This window comes from Astatotilapia calliptera, chromosome 9 (assembly GCF_900246225.1).
Source record: "Astatotilapia calliptera chromosome 9, fAstCal1.2, whole genome shotgun sequence".
Classification (NCBI taxonomy): Eukaryota; Metazoa; Chordata; class Actinopteri; order Cichliformes; family Cichlidae; genus Astatotilapia; species Astatotilapia calliptera.
In genome coordinates, this window is record NC_039310.1 from 17,469,610 (window position 1) to 17,484,743 (window position 15,134).

Here is a 15,134-nt window from a genome sequence, read left to right on the forward strand (position 1 = left end):
GACACGACAGGTGCAGGAATTTGATTCAGTCGCCCTTCAAGCCCTTAAATAACTTTTCAGCAACTTTGGGTTCGCTAGATCATAAAATCAGTTTTTGGAAGAGTTTTTGCTTTTCTTTCTATTAATGAAAGTCTGAGGGATTCTTTAAAAAAGTCGCCCTTGCCCTTCATACGTGATTATAATAAGATGCAGGGTCAGTACAGTAGTTTTTTTTGTTTTTTTTGATTGTGTAGGAATTGGCAGTGTCACAGTTTACATCCTATCCAAGATTGTCACATTTCTTGAAGCGAAGCTTACCTCCCCCCTTCCTGTGTACTTGGAAAACAAGTTTCCGGCTGCTGATCCGAGGAGAACCGACAGCCTGAAACACTTGCGTAGTTTCTGCAGTGCCTGATGTAGCAAACTGGCAGTGTTTTAGCATGACTGTCTACAGTTATAAAGTCAGCTCCACATGCTTTGCCCTGACCTTGGTTCTCTGAAGTTATCATGCATTCCTTTTTCTGGAATTGGGTCATTTGGGGAAACTTCTCAGCTACACGAGGACTTTCTTTAGGAATTGTAATGTGTATATACTTTTAAATCAGCTGCAGAATTTCCTGGAACACTTCACAAGACAAAAGTGTTCCTTCTCTTTTCTTCTTTCTTGCTCATGAATCGCATAAAACTTCAAACTCGTCTTTTTTATTTGGCTGCATCCTCTGCTGGTCACATATTATTAACCTGCCCATTGTTTCCTCTCTGTCTTCATCTCTTACCCCTCCTGTTCTCTGTTACCCTCTGCCTCAATGCCCCTCTTCTTCCCTGCCTCATGCTGTTGCACTGCTGCGTCCTGGCCACAAGGTGGCAGTAGGAGATATAGTGAAGGTGACTAATGGCCAGCACCTCCCAGCTGACATGGTTATAGTGTCCTCCAGGTCAGAGTCCTGTGTCTCTCTGTCTGTGTGAGCATGCTGCATGTACCTCATTAATATATTCTAAACATCTGTTAAGCTGCTTTTAAGGGCTGCTGCTAATGTTTATTTTTATTTGTGGTTCATTTATTATTTTTGTTAAATGGATAAAAATAATAAGTCATTTTTAGCTTAATTACTTCCTAAAAATGTAGCTTATTATTTATCAACTTTAAATTAAAAATATTATAGTTATTTACAGATCTTTGCAGGCAATGTTTAATGTTCAGAAATAACAGTTTATGGTTTTCTGTGCATTGTTGTTTATCTTTATAGTGTTTTTAATCCAAACCTGCCCTCTTCTCTGCAGTGAACCACAGGCCATGTGTTACATTGAGACCTCTAACCTGGACGGAGAAACCAACCTGAAGATCAGACAGGTGGGTTGTCTGTCTGTCGTTCGTACGTCTCGTGAATGTGACGTCTCTTCAAATGTCCCTCATTTTGCCCCAAAGGACGACTTGAAAATTGACCGATTAAATTTTCAAAGGCAAAAACAAAGCAAATTTGTAATTTTTTAAAGAATTTTGTACAAAGTCCAGTAGTGCAGTTGCTTTCTCATACTTTGTCTGGTTAAACCATTGCCTCAGTAAGCGCTCCTTGACTTTACTTGTCATGCCTTTGCTTTCCAGGGTCTCCCACTCACGGCTGGGTTTCAGACCCTGGAGGATTTGATGGCACTGTCTGGTCGTCTGGAGTGCGAAGGCCCCAACAGACACCTGTATGACTTCACTGGCACTCTACGGCTGGAAAACCAGAAGTGAGAGACATACTTTTTTTCCTCGTCACTTAGGTTTGAGCTCTAGCAAATGCTCTGTCAGAATTAGGTGCTAAAATCTGTTTTGTTTTAAACTTGCACAGCACTGGTTCCTCACGGAAGACATGCAGTGATTCGCATTTTTTGTGGATTAAAAAAACAATTAGGAAGTAAAAATTGAGAAGCAACTTAAAAGTAGAAAAATTAATTGCATAAACTGCAGAAATCGACATTTATTTACTTGATTTGGGGCTAAAAACCTCTCTTTCATTCAGTCCAGTCCCTCTGGGTCCAGACCAGGTGCTGCTGCGTGGCGCCCAGCTCAGGAACACGCAGTGGGTTGTGGGAATTGTTGTCTACACTGGCCACGACTCCAAACTGATGCAGGTAAATCCTCTGCTGTGTTCTAAGTCAGTAAACTGTGAATAAGCATGAAAAATCCGGCATTTGACGCCAAATTTCAAATTGTTTATTAATTAGGATCTCTTCGTCATCCTTGCCTGGGCGAGTTTAGAGCTTTCAGTTAACCGTGACACATTCTTAACCGGGACTGCATCCAGACTAATCTTCAGCTACAGTCTTTGGATTGCTCGTGCATTCTCCTGCTAAAAATGGATGAAAATCGGTCATCTGAATTATGCATTTCTGTTACTGTTACTGCAATAATTAATTGAGTAAAACGTAGCTCCTAACAAAAGCCTTTCCAACTCCCAGAACTCCACCAAGGCGCCACTGAAGCGCTCTAATGTGGAGCGGGTGACCAACATGCAGATTCTGGTTCTGTTTTGCATCCTGCTGGTCATGGCACTGGTCAGCTCTGTGGGCGCAGCCATCTGGAACAGAGAACACACAGACGAAGCCTGCTGGTACCTGTCCCGGGCCGGTGAGACCATAACGCGCCAAGATTGCTTAAGTCTCATTATATTACTTGCATGTTTGGGTAAATCTGGGTTATTACATGAAGGAATTTTGTCTGCGACTTCAGGCGACATCTCCCTGAACTTTGCATATAACCTACTGACATTCATCATCCTGTACAATAACCTGATCCCCATCAGCCTGCTGGTCACTCTGGAGGTGGTGAAGTTCACACAGGCTCTCTTTATTAACTGGGTATGACCCGTGCATCATTTTTAATGCGTGCTTATAAACTACAACTGGTCGTTTACACACTTACTTCAAGTGTTTTTTTGCTCTTGTCCTCAGGATGTGGAGATGTACTACTCAGAAACGGACACGCCAGCCATGGCGCGAACGTCTAATCTTAATGAGGAACTGGGCCAGGTCGGTTCCTCGCCCTCTTCGTAACGAGCTGCTCTAAAACATCCTGCTTTTGTTCTCGTTACTCACCGTCTGTCTTTTTCTAGGTCAAGTATCTGTTTTCCGACAAGACTGGAACTCTGACCTGTAACATCATGCACTTTAAGAAGTGTACCATAGCCGGGATAACGTATGGGTCAGTTATCGCATCTGTAAATAAATTCTCACCTCTTTTTCTCTCAGATCGTCTTACTGATATTTCCTTATCGGCCTGTGTTAGATGAACTTAATTAGCATTAGCTGCTGCTCAGTTGATTAATCTCGTGCATGCTTAATTAGATGAACTAATCAAATTCATCAACTGATTTCAAACTAATTCCTTTTGCATTTCCACCGCATTCATTACTGCAGCCACTTCCCTGATCTTGACTGTGAGCGTTCAATGGACGACTTCAGGTTAGTGACCACCTCCCCCTCAACATCAGCCTTTCCCTTTTTAGTGGTTTTTTTCCTCATTTTGTGCATTGGACTCTTTCCTAAATGTTTACCTGCTTTTATCAGAAAATTATGTCTTGTAGCCTGCAAAGACCCCCCCCCCCCCCCCCAACACACACACACAAAATAAATAAAATACATTTGGATTCTTTTTTTTTTTTTGTCTTTTAGTAATCTGCCATCCAGCAGCCACAACTCCACAGAGTTTGACGACCCAACTCTGATTCAGAACATCGAGAAGGACCATGTGAGGCTTTTCTCTTTCTTTCTTTGAAGCCATCCGTCTTGGAGGCTGTTGCTAATAACCACGTTCACTCTGTTTGCTCGCGGGCGTTCAGCCTACATCACCTCAGATCTGCGAGTTCTTGACGATGATGGCGGTGTGCCACACGGTGGTTCCAGAGAGGGAGGACGACCAGATCATCTACCAGGCCTCGTCCCCTGACGAAGGAGCACTGGTCAAAGGAGCCAAAGGGCTGGGCTTTGTCTTCACTGCCAGGACCCCTGATTCAGTCATCATTGAAGCTGTAAGTGTGTAACCGCACACGTCTCTGGAGTCGCAGCTACTTTTTGGACAGGAGCTGACATTTTTTTGTGGGTTTCAGATGGGGGAAGAGAAGAGCTATGAGCTACTGAATGTGCTGGAGTTTTCCAGGTGAGCTTGAAGTTGATGTTTTTCTTAACCAGTGATAAAATGCTGATATGAGACTGCTTTGGGTTGAGACTAAACTAAATTGTCTTTACAGTAACCGTAAACGGATGTCTGTGGTGGTCAGGACACCCAATGGGAAGCTCCGGCTGTACTGCAAAGGAGCGGTGCGTTTATCTCATTATCAGTAAATTCAGATGTTAATGAATGTAAGGTAATGGTTTTAATTTAATGGTCAATTCCTTGTTTTTGTAGGATAATGTTATTTTTGAACGTCTGACCGAAGCGTCTCAGTACAAAGACTTAACAGTTGCTCATTTGGAACAGTTTGCTACTGAAGGTAAGAAGGTAGATTTTGTAGTTTTTGATTTTTAAGGCTTTTCCTCTGTAAGTCAGACTTAAGTCACAAATTTGTTGGCATTTGGTGGATGTCTTGCAGCTAACAGCAACTATTTCAGCTCAGTAACAAGGCTTTGACCAGCTTATCTTCCTTCCATCCACTCAGGCTTGAGGACACTGTGCTTTGCGTACGTGGACCTGGAGGAAGAAGCGTATCAGGAGTGGTTAAAGGAATATAATCGTGTCAGCACCATAATCAAAGACCGCGCTCAGAAGCTTGAGGAGTGTTATGAGCTGCTGGAAAAGGTAAACACAACATCTCTTTGTCTAAAATGATGTGTGTTGGTGACCTCCTGTTGGTTTATTCTGTTGTATTTATCCGCGACACCTTAAAGGCCGGGAAAATATTTTTTGACATTAAACTTCTTCACCTTCTGGCTGAATATTGGACATATCATCTTGGCAGAACTGGTAGGGTTAAAGTTGTGGCATTAAATACATTGTACATTGTAATTATGTACAATTGTCTGAACTGATGATCTTGGAATCCTCAGTTGATTAGAAATGGCTCCCAAAGATCTTCCAAGTTTATGTAAATGTACAGGTTCCTTGGATTTCCCCATTGTTTTGAGTATTGATCAGTCCAGTGAGTGCTGTCAAACAAAAAAAATTATGCTGCCAAAGAGAAAATACCAGTTGCAGTCAGTCATGATCACTAATGAGAAGTTAATGGGCCTTGGTCTCGTCAAGTTAAAAGATAGTCTACTTCTGACCCTGTGTGGATCTGAGAAAATCCAAAAAGAATTCAAGGTTATACACCCAGTTATTGTTTTTTAGTCATTAAAGATGCCTAGTGTACAGTCATTCCACCCTGGAAAAACAACAGTTCAAAGAAGTCATTAAAAGCCCCGGATTATCACGAAATTCAAGCCCAAGATGAGTGTGTAAACTTCAGACCACAGCTGTCTCTCAGTTATTCACCCTGCTGCATTTTCCGAGGTATTTTTGTGTCTGGTTGGTAAGCATGGTTGTGGTTATCACTCTCCACAAATATGCTACACGTAAAACTGGAGACTGATGAGCAATCCCCCCACCCCCACCCGCCCGGAGCCTACAGATGGATGTTGGCGTGGTGGAGTGGTCAAAACAGCAGGCAGCAATGCAGGGTGGCAGCAGTGGTGCTGACATGTCAGAGGGAGAGATGACACATTTTGCAGCTTAAATAGACTGCTAATTTGGGAGGGCATGTTTGGGATATGACGTGAGGAGAGTGAGGCACGCTAGTCCGTATGACACAGTGCAGCTTGAAGTGTTGCTCGTCTGAACAAACTCTGAGGCTTTGATCCTTTTAGTTGCACCGTGGCTGAAAGATTGTAAGCAAAATATTTGGAAAAGGCTGAAAAACTGAGGTAAACTAACAATAAACTGAATAAAAATACAGTCAGATTGAGGAGACATGGAAGTATTGATCTGATAAATTCACAGTGTGATTCACTCATGCAGAGAACGAAATGCTGCTTGGTGGCCAGCAGGTGGCAGAGTGGCTCCATTTAGGGCCACGCTTGGGACTGGAGCTGGTGCCATTTCTTTAGGTATTCATTATGTTGTTGTTTTTTTTTATTTGGAAAACACAGTTGAAGTCACCTTTTAAGGCATTTAAAAAATAATCATGATTTAAATGCTAGTCTGTGCTCACAGGTAGAACATAGTGAAAGTGAATTGCTGTTTTGGTTTTTAAAAAAAAGGATAAATAAGAGGATATGGGGATTAACAGTAGAGCAGTGAATTGTTTGGTGGGGAAATCAAGGTTTTAGAGGAGAGAGGCAAGGTGAAAAAAGTAAGTGAAGAAATTAAAAGAAAGAAAGAAAGAAAGAAAGAAAGAGGAAGCAAGAAGAGGGGGTTAGGTTTGACTGGAAGACCGCAAGGGTAATTACCTTCACCAGCATGCCAAAAGCCCCATAAAACTGGAGTCAACAACACATTAGTGTTAACTTGTGTGTCTGTGCATGTGTTTGTGTATGTCCGAGTGTGTCTAATGAGGGTACACGTGCATATAAATGCTGAACAAATTAAAGCGGGGGGAGGGTTATGTCTTGGCATGGAGAAACAAAGTTGGTACAGAAATCTAAAGTGAGCTGAACCGAATCCGCTGGCATCGCTCTCGCCCTCAAATTAGACGTGGATGATGCCGTCTGGGGAAAAAGAGCCCTCACGTACACTCTGGTGATGTCTATTTCTGGCCTAAATATGATTGTTTTTAAAACCTCGTTAAGTATTCTGTGCTATGTTTTGTTCCCTCTCTTTTAGTCTAACTTTATTTCTTTTTAACAGAATATGTCTGCATGTCTTTCACGCTCCTCTGCTCCTCTAACAGAACTTAATGCTGTTGGGTGCCACAGCCATCGAGGACCGTCTCCAGGCTGGCGTGCCAGAAACAATTGCCACTCTGATGAGGGCTGATATCAAGATCTGGGTCCTCACTGGAGACAAGCAGGAGACTGCCATCAATATAGGTGAGAGACGCTTAAATAACAATGTGAGGGTAAAATGTTGCTTTTAGCAAGTAAACGTGCTGCTGCAGTTTCATGTGCAACAGCGTAGCAAACTGAATGTATTGTGGAGTTAATGAAATCATGGCTGGAAGAATAGCAGGCATTATGCGGGCTGTGAGATGCCTGAGATGCCTCCATTCTCTAAGTGGAAAGTGCCTGCGACCAGTGTAGCCACCGTCTGGGGGACTGCGGTGACATGAGTGGGTTTAGTGTCTTGGCAGTCGTGGAGAAAGTTGGTGGCAGACGTCCAAAAAAACAATGACGGGAAGAGGAAAATGTGAGCTGACACTTGTCGCTCCAAGTTTAAAAGCTGGGGCATCCTCAGAGATGGCGCAGATCATCTTGTCAAAGTGTGTATGAGCGTTGATTTCCTGATTTACTGCAGGGAAATAAGGCTGGTCACAGGCTGGTGAAGGAACTCATATTGGTGTGTGTGTGTGTGCGTGTGTGTGTGTGTGTGTGTGTGTGTGTGTGTGTGTGTGTGTGTGTGTGTGTGTGTGTGTGTGTGAGCCAGGACTGTGTCGAGTTTTCACCTGTGTTTTGGGTTTGAGAAAACCCTCCTCCTCCTCCTCCTCCTCCTCCTCCTCCTCTACCCTCCACTTATCTGTTTCTGTTTCTCAGGTTACTCCTGTCGCCTGGTGACACACGGCATGTCCCTCATCATCGTCAACGAGGACTCGCTGGACGTGAGTAGGCAGGCCTCTTCCTCCTCCTTCGTGCCTCTGGATACTTTGTACAGCGTTGAGACTTTTTGTTGACTTTTAGGAGATAGTGGGCTGTGTGGTGGGGGTCTTAAGAAGGTTACCGTGGGAACAAGGGTGTGGTCTGCAGCCAAGATCGGTGGGTGGGGCTCTTTGTGTGTTCACAGGTGCAGGTAATTAAAGTCTCTGGTGTCCTCTTTGGAGAAAGGGATGAAAAGAGACAAACACTGCGCTATCGCTTCTTTGCCCCTCGGTCTCTTCCACATACAGCGCTTTCAGTGCTCTTACAGTGGTCTCTCCTTCTTTTATCATTTCCTATTTCAAGCTAAATCCCAGAAGAATGAACACAGCTTATGTGTTCAGTCACTTTATGATCCTGTTGCTATTTTGAGATCTGAGACATTCCTTTACTCTCGATTAGATTTTCTAACCCCAGTTATGTGTTCTTTGCATTCAACTTCCTTGTGTGACTGCTTCACCTAAGTGGCTTGATTGCTGTCATGTGTCCCTGTCTTTCAGACAGTCTCCCTGAGTCCCATGTGTGCGCTCGCACAAATATAATCACCATTACTCGGTTTGTTTTTATGGAAGACACGGGAGATTATGACTCGTAAATTTCAAGTTTAAGCACTCTGTGTGTGCCCTTGTATTAGTTTATTTGTTTATATGTGTGTATTGTGTGGTAAGCATTCATAAAGAGATCTCTGTGTTTACATTCAGAATTTTCTAGCCTCATATAAGTCAGTGTGCAGATGGTGTGTTTCCTGGACTGTGGGTTTGTAGAGTAATTGGATTTGTCTCCGGCATGATCCCTCCATAATATGGTTTACTGGTCTGAATGGATTTTATTGTTGGTGACGATTATGAATTTAAGTGTAAAGCTGTGCACTTTTAATTGTTTTGGATTCTTGCATTATGCTGAATTGTAAAGCTCTGACTGGTAAAGTTTACTCTGTCAAAATTAGCAAAGTGATGTCTGAAAGCTCTTAGATTTGGGGAACTGCTGGTCAGATAACATGCAGGCCACTTAGATGCTAAATCAATTGAATTTGATGGGGTAAGCATTTAACGTTAAGGTAACGAGGGTACTCTACACTGGGAATTGCCTATTAGGACACAAGGGTGAAAACTAATCTTAGCGCTGTAAGCGGATCAATCCTAAACTGGTTTGTAAAATATATTTTAGCAGACTGTCTCCCACGCTGATCGTGTACAGTTTCAAGCCTGATGGGTTTGTGGTACTCCATCTCAGAACTGAACTTTCACTTGGACTAAATGTAATTATCAAAAGGTTTTTTAGGGCTAGGAAAATTGGAAATTAGTGCAGAGATTTCTTAAAACATGTGCATTTATACATGGAAATATAGTATATAAAGGAAGGAGTTTGTACAGTTCTAACAAGCTTAAAGGTTAATATTTGGTGTGACCACCTTAATTTTTCAACACAGTCTGAACTCTCTTAAACAGCTTTCTTGTAAATTCTTTAAGTAGTCTTCAGGAATAGTTCTCCAAGCTTCTTGAAGGACATTCAAAGCTCTTCTTCAGATGTTGGCTGCCTTTCGTTCTGTTTTCTGTCAAGATGATCCCACACTGCTTTAATATTGCTGAGGTCTCTGCTCTGGGGAGGCCGATCTATGGCTACATACTGACGATGATTCAAACCAAAAAGCTTTAAATTTGGATTAATCACTCCGTAAGAACATTTTTGCATTTTAATGATCAAGGAACTGGCCTCACAGCCCATTGTTCATTCAGTGGGCTGGTTTCAGTCATTGTGCAAATGTAATGTTTATAGGATTGGGGAAACCTGTAAGTCAGCTGAGACCGAAGAAGTCCAGATTAAGAGAATCAACCTTCTGCCACTCTGTAAGACCCGTTGCAACTGATTTTCAGAAAAGGTCAGAAAAGAAAACTTTGTATTCATACAGAAGTTAAATTTTTCTATACATGAGAGTTAAATAAAATCACATTGCAGCTAAAACTAAGGAGAAAAAGTCTGATATAAACACGTAAGCAGCCACTGGATATTTTTCAAAGTAAAACCTGAAACATGCCAGGAAGTGATCTTTAATATGATTCAGTGTTTTTCTTTTGATAATAAATTAAAACAACTTAGCAGGAAATCTATTTTTAAGCTTCAAAGTTTGGCCTCCGTTCACTTTAATGGGGACAATTCACCCTGCTGATGTGTCCTTGAGCAAGATTTCAAATGTTCACCAGCTCTAGGGAGGCTCTTCTGTAGTTTGTTCCAACTTTCTTGTGCAGCAGGGTCAGGACAAAAGGCAGAATCTCATAAGTCTGAGTTTAAAAAAAGAAAAAGATACTGTTTTGATTCAGATGGACTTGTTTGTTGGTTGAACAAACACATTTCATTTGGCTGCAGGTCAAAAATGCAACTTACACACATAGGCAGGAAGAGTCACAGCTGGCTGACGTGAAACATAAATGAAGCGCCACGCGTAGCGATATAAAATATGCCTTCAAGCTTGCGGTGTTTGCAGGACGGACGCACTTTAAAGTGGTTGTAAATGCAACGCAGCAAAAAAACGACACAGGATGACATCCCTTTGTCATCGCTGTTTACTCATCCTGTAAACATCGAATTAATCTTCACATGTTTGCAAGACGAGAAACATGCAAGTGCGCGCGCTGATGACAGTCGTGCCTTCTTATCGGGACAGCCTCAGAGAGCTCTGGTCGGGAATGACGCAGATAAAAGCACCGCCGTCTTCGGCGACACTTCTCTGACACTTAAAATAACTCAAAAGTGCGACTTGGACATGAGTGAATGCAGAAGCTGTGTCACTTGTTCTCTTTTTTTTTTTTAAAGTCTCACGTCTTTCACACCCTCTCTTATCCGTAGGCAGGATGATCTTTGCAGTGGATCTAGGCCAGCAGATGCGACACCCTCTCCTCTCCCCTTCTTCCCCACCGAGCCCCGTTCTCCGTTTCGTCTGCTTCGCGCTGCTGCCTCCACATCTGTCAGCGCTCTCTCTTCGCACAGGATTTGACCACACACCCTGTGTGATTTTGTAACAGCAAATATGTGTGTGTGTTTTAGACAGCGAGTCAAGAAGAGCGGCAAAATCTGTGTCCATCTTTGCGCAAACATGAGAGTGTGTTTATTGTGCTTTATGTATGATATAGACAATCTGGAAGCGACCGGAGGACGAGACTTAGAAAAAAAAGAGGGGGCGAGGAGTTTGGCTTGAACCATGTGAGGGCGATGAGTGAGTGGTAACGCGATCTCCTTTTGGTCCTCCTCCTCATCAAAACAAACCCTGTGAGCAATGCCTCCTGGGTAAACGGTTTGCGAGCACTGAAGCTGTGACAAGCGCCATCTGTCACCTTAAAATCACATGCCACACACACACAGCCTGACACACATCTTTGCCCTGGCTGTTTCTGTGCAGTCATTAGAGAAGTCTCGTTCTTATTACCTCCATACATCTGACTTTGAATCCACACACATACTTTGCACAGTCTACCCAAGAAGCAGTGGCACATGTTGCCCTCATCACCTTGTTAGTCCTGAACATAAATTTCATCCAGCTTTCCCACAATCCCCAGGCCCTCGTCACACTGCCCGCAGTACAACTCCTAAACAAACAACGCCTGTCTTCTGCTCATTCATCATTTTTATGCACGCGTGCAAATGCAGACACGCACATTTTGTTGTGCCTCAACTTGCATTCTCTGTCGTTCCGACATTTCTTTTAAATGTTTTTTACATTTTTCAAGGTTGTAGAAGTTTTTAAACAGCAGGCGCCTTTTTGTTAAAGCCTAACATGTGTTCCCGTGTGCTTCCAGCTCCAGCAGCAGAGGATGTGGATGTTTGCACAGATGCACAATATGATAATTAAACGGTGTATTAAATCTTACCGGTGACAGACTGTGCACTGCAAAAACGAGCACATCCTTCTCCGCCTTCTTTTCACTCAGCGGCTCTCTGTGTTTGAGTTTTCCCCTGCGTCTGCTTCACACTCCTCGCCTTCTGTCTTTCCTTCTTTCCTTGTATTTTTTTTTAAACTTCTTCTCTCTTTAGTCGCCTTTGTTTTGTATATTTTACACTCGAAGGACATTTATCATGACGGGGCGAGTGATTACGCCATCTTTGGAGTAGGTGGCCTGGAATGAATCAAATTCAAGCGTCCTCCTTGCGTTCATTTATATAAAGGGAGAGACGTGCACGTTTGTTTCTGCGTGCGCTGTCTGCGGTAAAGTGTGCAATAAGGGAAGGAGACCTGCGATATCTCAAACCGCCTCTATGATCCTGCTCATTTTGCGATCCAAATATAAACCTGATAAAATTCCACGCAGAAGGGCCTGTGAGCATAGTGTGCAAAGAGTGTGCGCATGGAGTGTGTGTGTGTGTTTAGAGGTTAGAGAGTGTCTGGTTTCTTCCAGACCAGATGCATATGAAAAATAAACATTTAGTTTGGAATCTAAAATGCTTGCTAATGAGATCTGTCATTTTGCAAGTGGTGCAATCAAAGAATTACACTTTTTTTCCTCCAGGGTCTCCAAAGATAGAACATTTTAGCGTGAGAAATAGAGAAACTACAACATATTGCATTATTTTTCCTCCAGGATTTTTTCTTTCCTTTGGGAAAGTGTTAGAAGATTGTCTTAACACAAAAACAGCTCAAAAGGATCCATAACAATGTTTAGTCAGGAAGAAAACATTTTTATTGTAGTTTTCTGTTCTGGAAACGGATACTTTTTAGCTTTAGGAGCTAGCTACTGTACCTTAGTCGCCTTTTTAAACTTCTACGACTCTTTGCAGGACCTGTCTGCTCATTATGTCCTGTTTTAACTGCCAGTGAAATGTTGGCTAAACTTGCTGTGACAAGTCAATGTGCTGTACTAGTAACGCTTAACACCCCCACCCCACCACCTCCCATCCCTCCCACCTTCATGATCTGATACTTAATCTGGTTAAGGCAATGATAAATGTCAGATACGGTGTATAATCTGGATGTTTTTGCTTCCACTAAGTAAACTGGAACATGAATGAGAAAATGTAGACTGTCTCCAAACACATTCGATCGTGTCATGTTGAGGAAATCCTCAAAAATCAAACCCACAAACCGTTCTGCAAGACGTCATTGGTTGGTGTTTTACTTTGCATTGTGCCTGTCCACCCCTGGCTCAGAATGGACCTCGTGCAGTAAGCATGATCCATATGTACAGCAAAGGCAGTGAGTCTGATAGTGATATCTGATTAGACAGAAATCTGTGCAATTTATATCTAATATAGCTACAGAACTGTGCAAACGTTTTGAGGGGTGGCTCAGGGAGAGGGAACAGGAGAGACGTGCAGTGATTTATTGAAACATGCAAACATACATGGAAACACAGTATATAAGGCAACTAGAGGTTGTACAATTCTAATGAGCTTGAAAGTCGATATTTGCTATGACCACCTTTATTTTCCAACGCAGCCTGAACTGTCTTTGGAAGCTTTCTCGTCATTTCTTCATGTAGACTTCAGGAATAGTTCTCCAGGTTTTTTAAAGGAGCTTCAAAGCTCTGCTTTGGATTTTGGCTGCCTTTTGTTTTCTGTCAAGATGATCCAACACTGCTTCAATAATGCTGAGTTCTGAGGAGGCCGATCCATGACTGATAGTGTTTCACTGTGTTTTTTTATATCAAGGCATGGTTTAACTGCATTGGCAGTGTGTTTGGGATCATTAAAATGAAGTTGTTGTAGATCAGATGTTTTCCAGATGATATTATATGGTAGATCAAATTCTGATGGTAGTTTTCAGTAGTTTTTAATAAGATCTCCATCACCACTGGCTAAAATACAGTCTTCTTCGTGGCCTGTAAACACACACTGTTGTACTGTCCTGACCTGTGAATCACCTTGTTTGTTTAAAAATGCTATTTTGTGCCTGTCAAAGTGTGTTATTTTGTTATTTTTCAGAGATTCAAAGAAAGAAATTGGAACAAATGTGCAGACAGAACACTGGTTCATCCCTTGAGTTGGGTGTCTTTTTTTTATGGTTGAGTGATTCACAGGTCAGCGGTCAGTGTTAAGTGGCTTAAACAAACTAAAACGATTCCCAAGAAAATGATTAGGTTCTGGACTGAAAGTGAGTGAAAAAGCAGCCAGTGTCCAAAGAAAAACATGGCAGGAGAGCTGTTGCTCAAGACCACTTCATAAAATTCCATCCGAGATCCTTGGAAGCAAAACGTAAAGAAATGAGGGAGTGGCTCAAGATTTTTTCCACAGTGCTGTAATTAGTCACTTTTTTTCATCAGAAACAGACATTGTTGACTTTTTAAAATAAAAATAAATGACTGTTGTGCTTTTTTTTAATAACAGTAATAAATTATTTTAATATAACATTAGAAGTAGGGAGAGGGGGTTTACTTCCTGTCCTCATGCTGTGATGAGCTGAGGGAAACGTTTTTGTCCAGTCTCCATCTCTCACACACACACTGCATGCGTACACGTGCCTACATGCAATCATATACTCTCATGCATGCATACACATGGTTTTCTCCCCTAAAAACAAGATGCAAAGACACAGCCCGACACACACGAGAGCCACCTTTTAGATTCAGAACTCAGACAACCTATAATCTCCTTTAATCCTTTCATTATGCTTTTGTTTTCCTTTCCCCCTGTTTGGGGAAAAAAAAAAGGTGAATGCAAACAGGAATTCCGGCATACAAAGAAAAACACACAGCCTCAGGCTGAGAAAACAAGAGCAGGGAATTTTTGGGGAGAGGAGGGACGCTTGTGTGCCGAGGGTACGCATGTGTGCATCGCTATTTGGCGAGAAGAAGAGAGGCGGCATTGTTCAGATGATTGCGTTACATGCATGTATATGTGAGCGTGTTATCTGCGTCGTCTCTAGCGCATGCTGATCAGTGGACAGAGGGGTCGTCTCTCTGTCAGTCACGGGATCCTCTGAGGTCAGACGGGTGCCAATAACCCGCTGCGAGGGCCCGAGCGGATTCTTACCGGCGCCAAATCTTCAAGTGTTTGCGCACTTTTGTGTCTAGAGTTTTTGTCTTGTGTAGCAGCTCGCCATGTATTCAGCTCTATTACTCATGTTTCCACAAACACTTCTTGTTATAGGTCATTTCATTTTACGTCATTCCTCGTTTATTACGGGAATAATCTGAATTCCACATGTAAAACTACCAAAACTGTCCCCAGGTAGAGCTAGCGAGCTGTTTGCTCCACTTGATGGATAAAACATTCAAGCTCCATCTGTTTAACGCTGGAGTGGTTTTGATTGGCTTTCCGCTTTTCCGAGTCCACCTGGCAAAATCCTGAATGTAAAACAAGTCGCCACAAAGTCAGAGCTGCGACTCTGATTTGTCTTAGCCGTCTCTGTTTGTTGGATGATTATGGATTCATTTCTCACCGGTTATCAGCTTCTATTTGGAAGCTAAAGGCGCAGTTAACAATAG

At 42.5% G+C, this 15,134-nt stretch overlaps 1 protein-coding gene across 10 annotated transcripts in view; it reads left to right on the forward strand.

The window, feature by feature from the left end:
- atp8a2 (ATPase phospholipid transporting 8A2) overlaps positions 1 to 15,134 on the forward strand; it is a 49,102-nt gene that overhangs the window by 12,498 nt on the left and 21,470 nt on the right. For 9 of the 10 annotated variants that reach the window (XM_026179570.1, XM_026179564.1, XM_026179566.1 and 6 more), the window contains 17 exons: positions 841 to 914; positions 1,261 to 1,330; positions 1,583 to 1,710; positions 1,983 to 2,094; positions 2,422 to 2,590; positions 2,693 to 2,820; positions 2,914 to 2,991; positions 3,075 to 3,163; positions 3,379 to 3,423; positions 3,634 to 3,709; positions 3,801 to 3,989; positions 4,068 to 4,117; positions 4,209 to 4,278; positions 4,367 to 4,451; positions 4,617 to 4,756; positions 6,825 to 6,963; positions 7,624 to 7,688. In XM_026179570.1, the coding sequence (XP_026035355.1) occupies positions 841 to 914; positions 1,261 to 1,330; positions 1,583 to 1,710; positions 1,983 to 2,094; positions 2,422 to 2,590; positions 2,693 to 2,820; positions 2,914 to 2,991; positions 3,075 to 3,163; positions 3,379 to 3,423; positions 3,634 to 3,709; positions 3,801 to 3,989; positions 4,068 to 4,117; positions 4,209 to 4,278; positions 4,367 to 4,451; positions 4,617 to 4,756; positions 6,825 to 6,963; positions 7,624 to 7,688 (1,707 nt within the window). The remainder of the gene's footprint in view (positions 1 to 840; positions 915 to 1,260; positions 1,331 to 1,582; positions 1,711 to 1,982; positions 2,095 to 2,421; positions 2,591 to 2,692; positions 2,821 to 2,913; positions 2,992 to 3,074; positions 3,164 to 3,378; positions 3,424 to 3,633; positions 3,710 to 3,800; positions 3,990 to 4,067; positions 4,118 to 4,208; positions 4,279 to 4,366; positions 4,452 to 4,616; positions 4,757 to 6,824; positions 6,964 to 7,623; positions 7,689 to 15,134) is intronic. The other variant, XM_026179565.1, reaches the window with a different exon arrangement.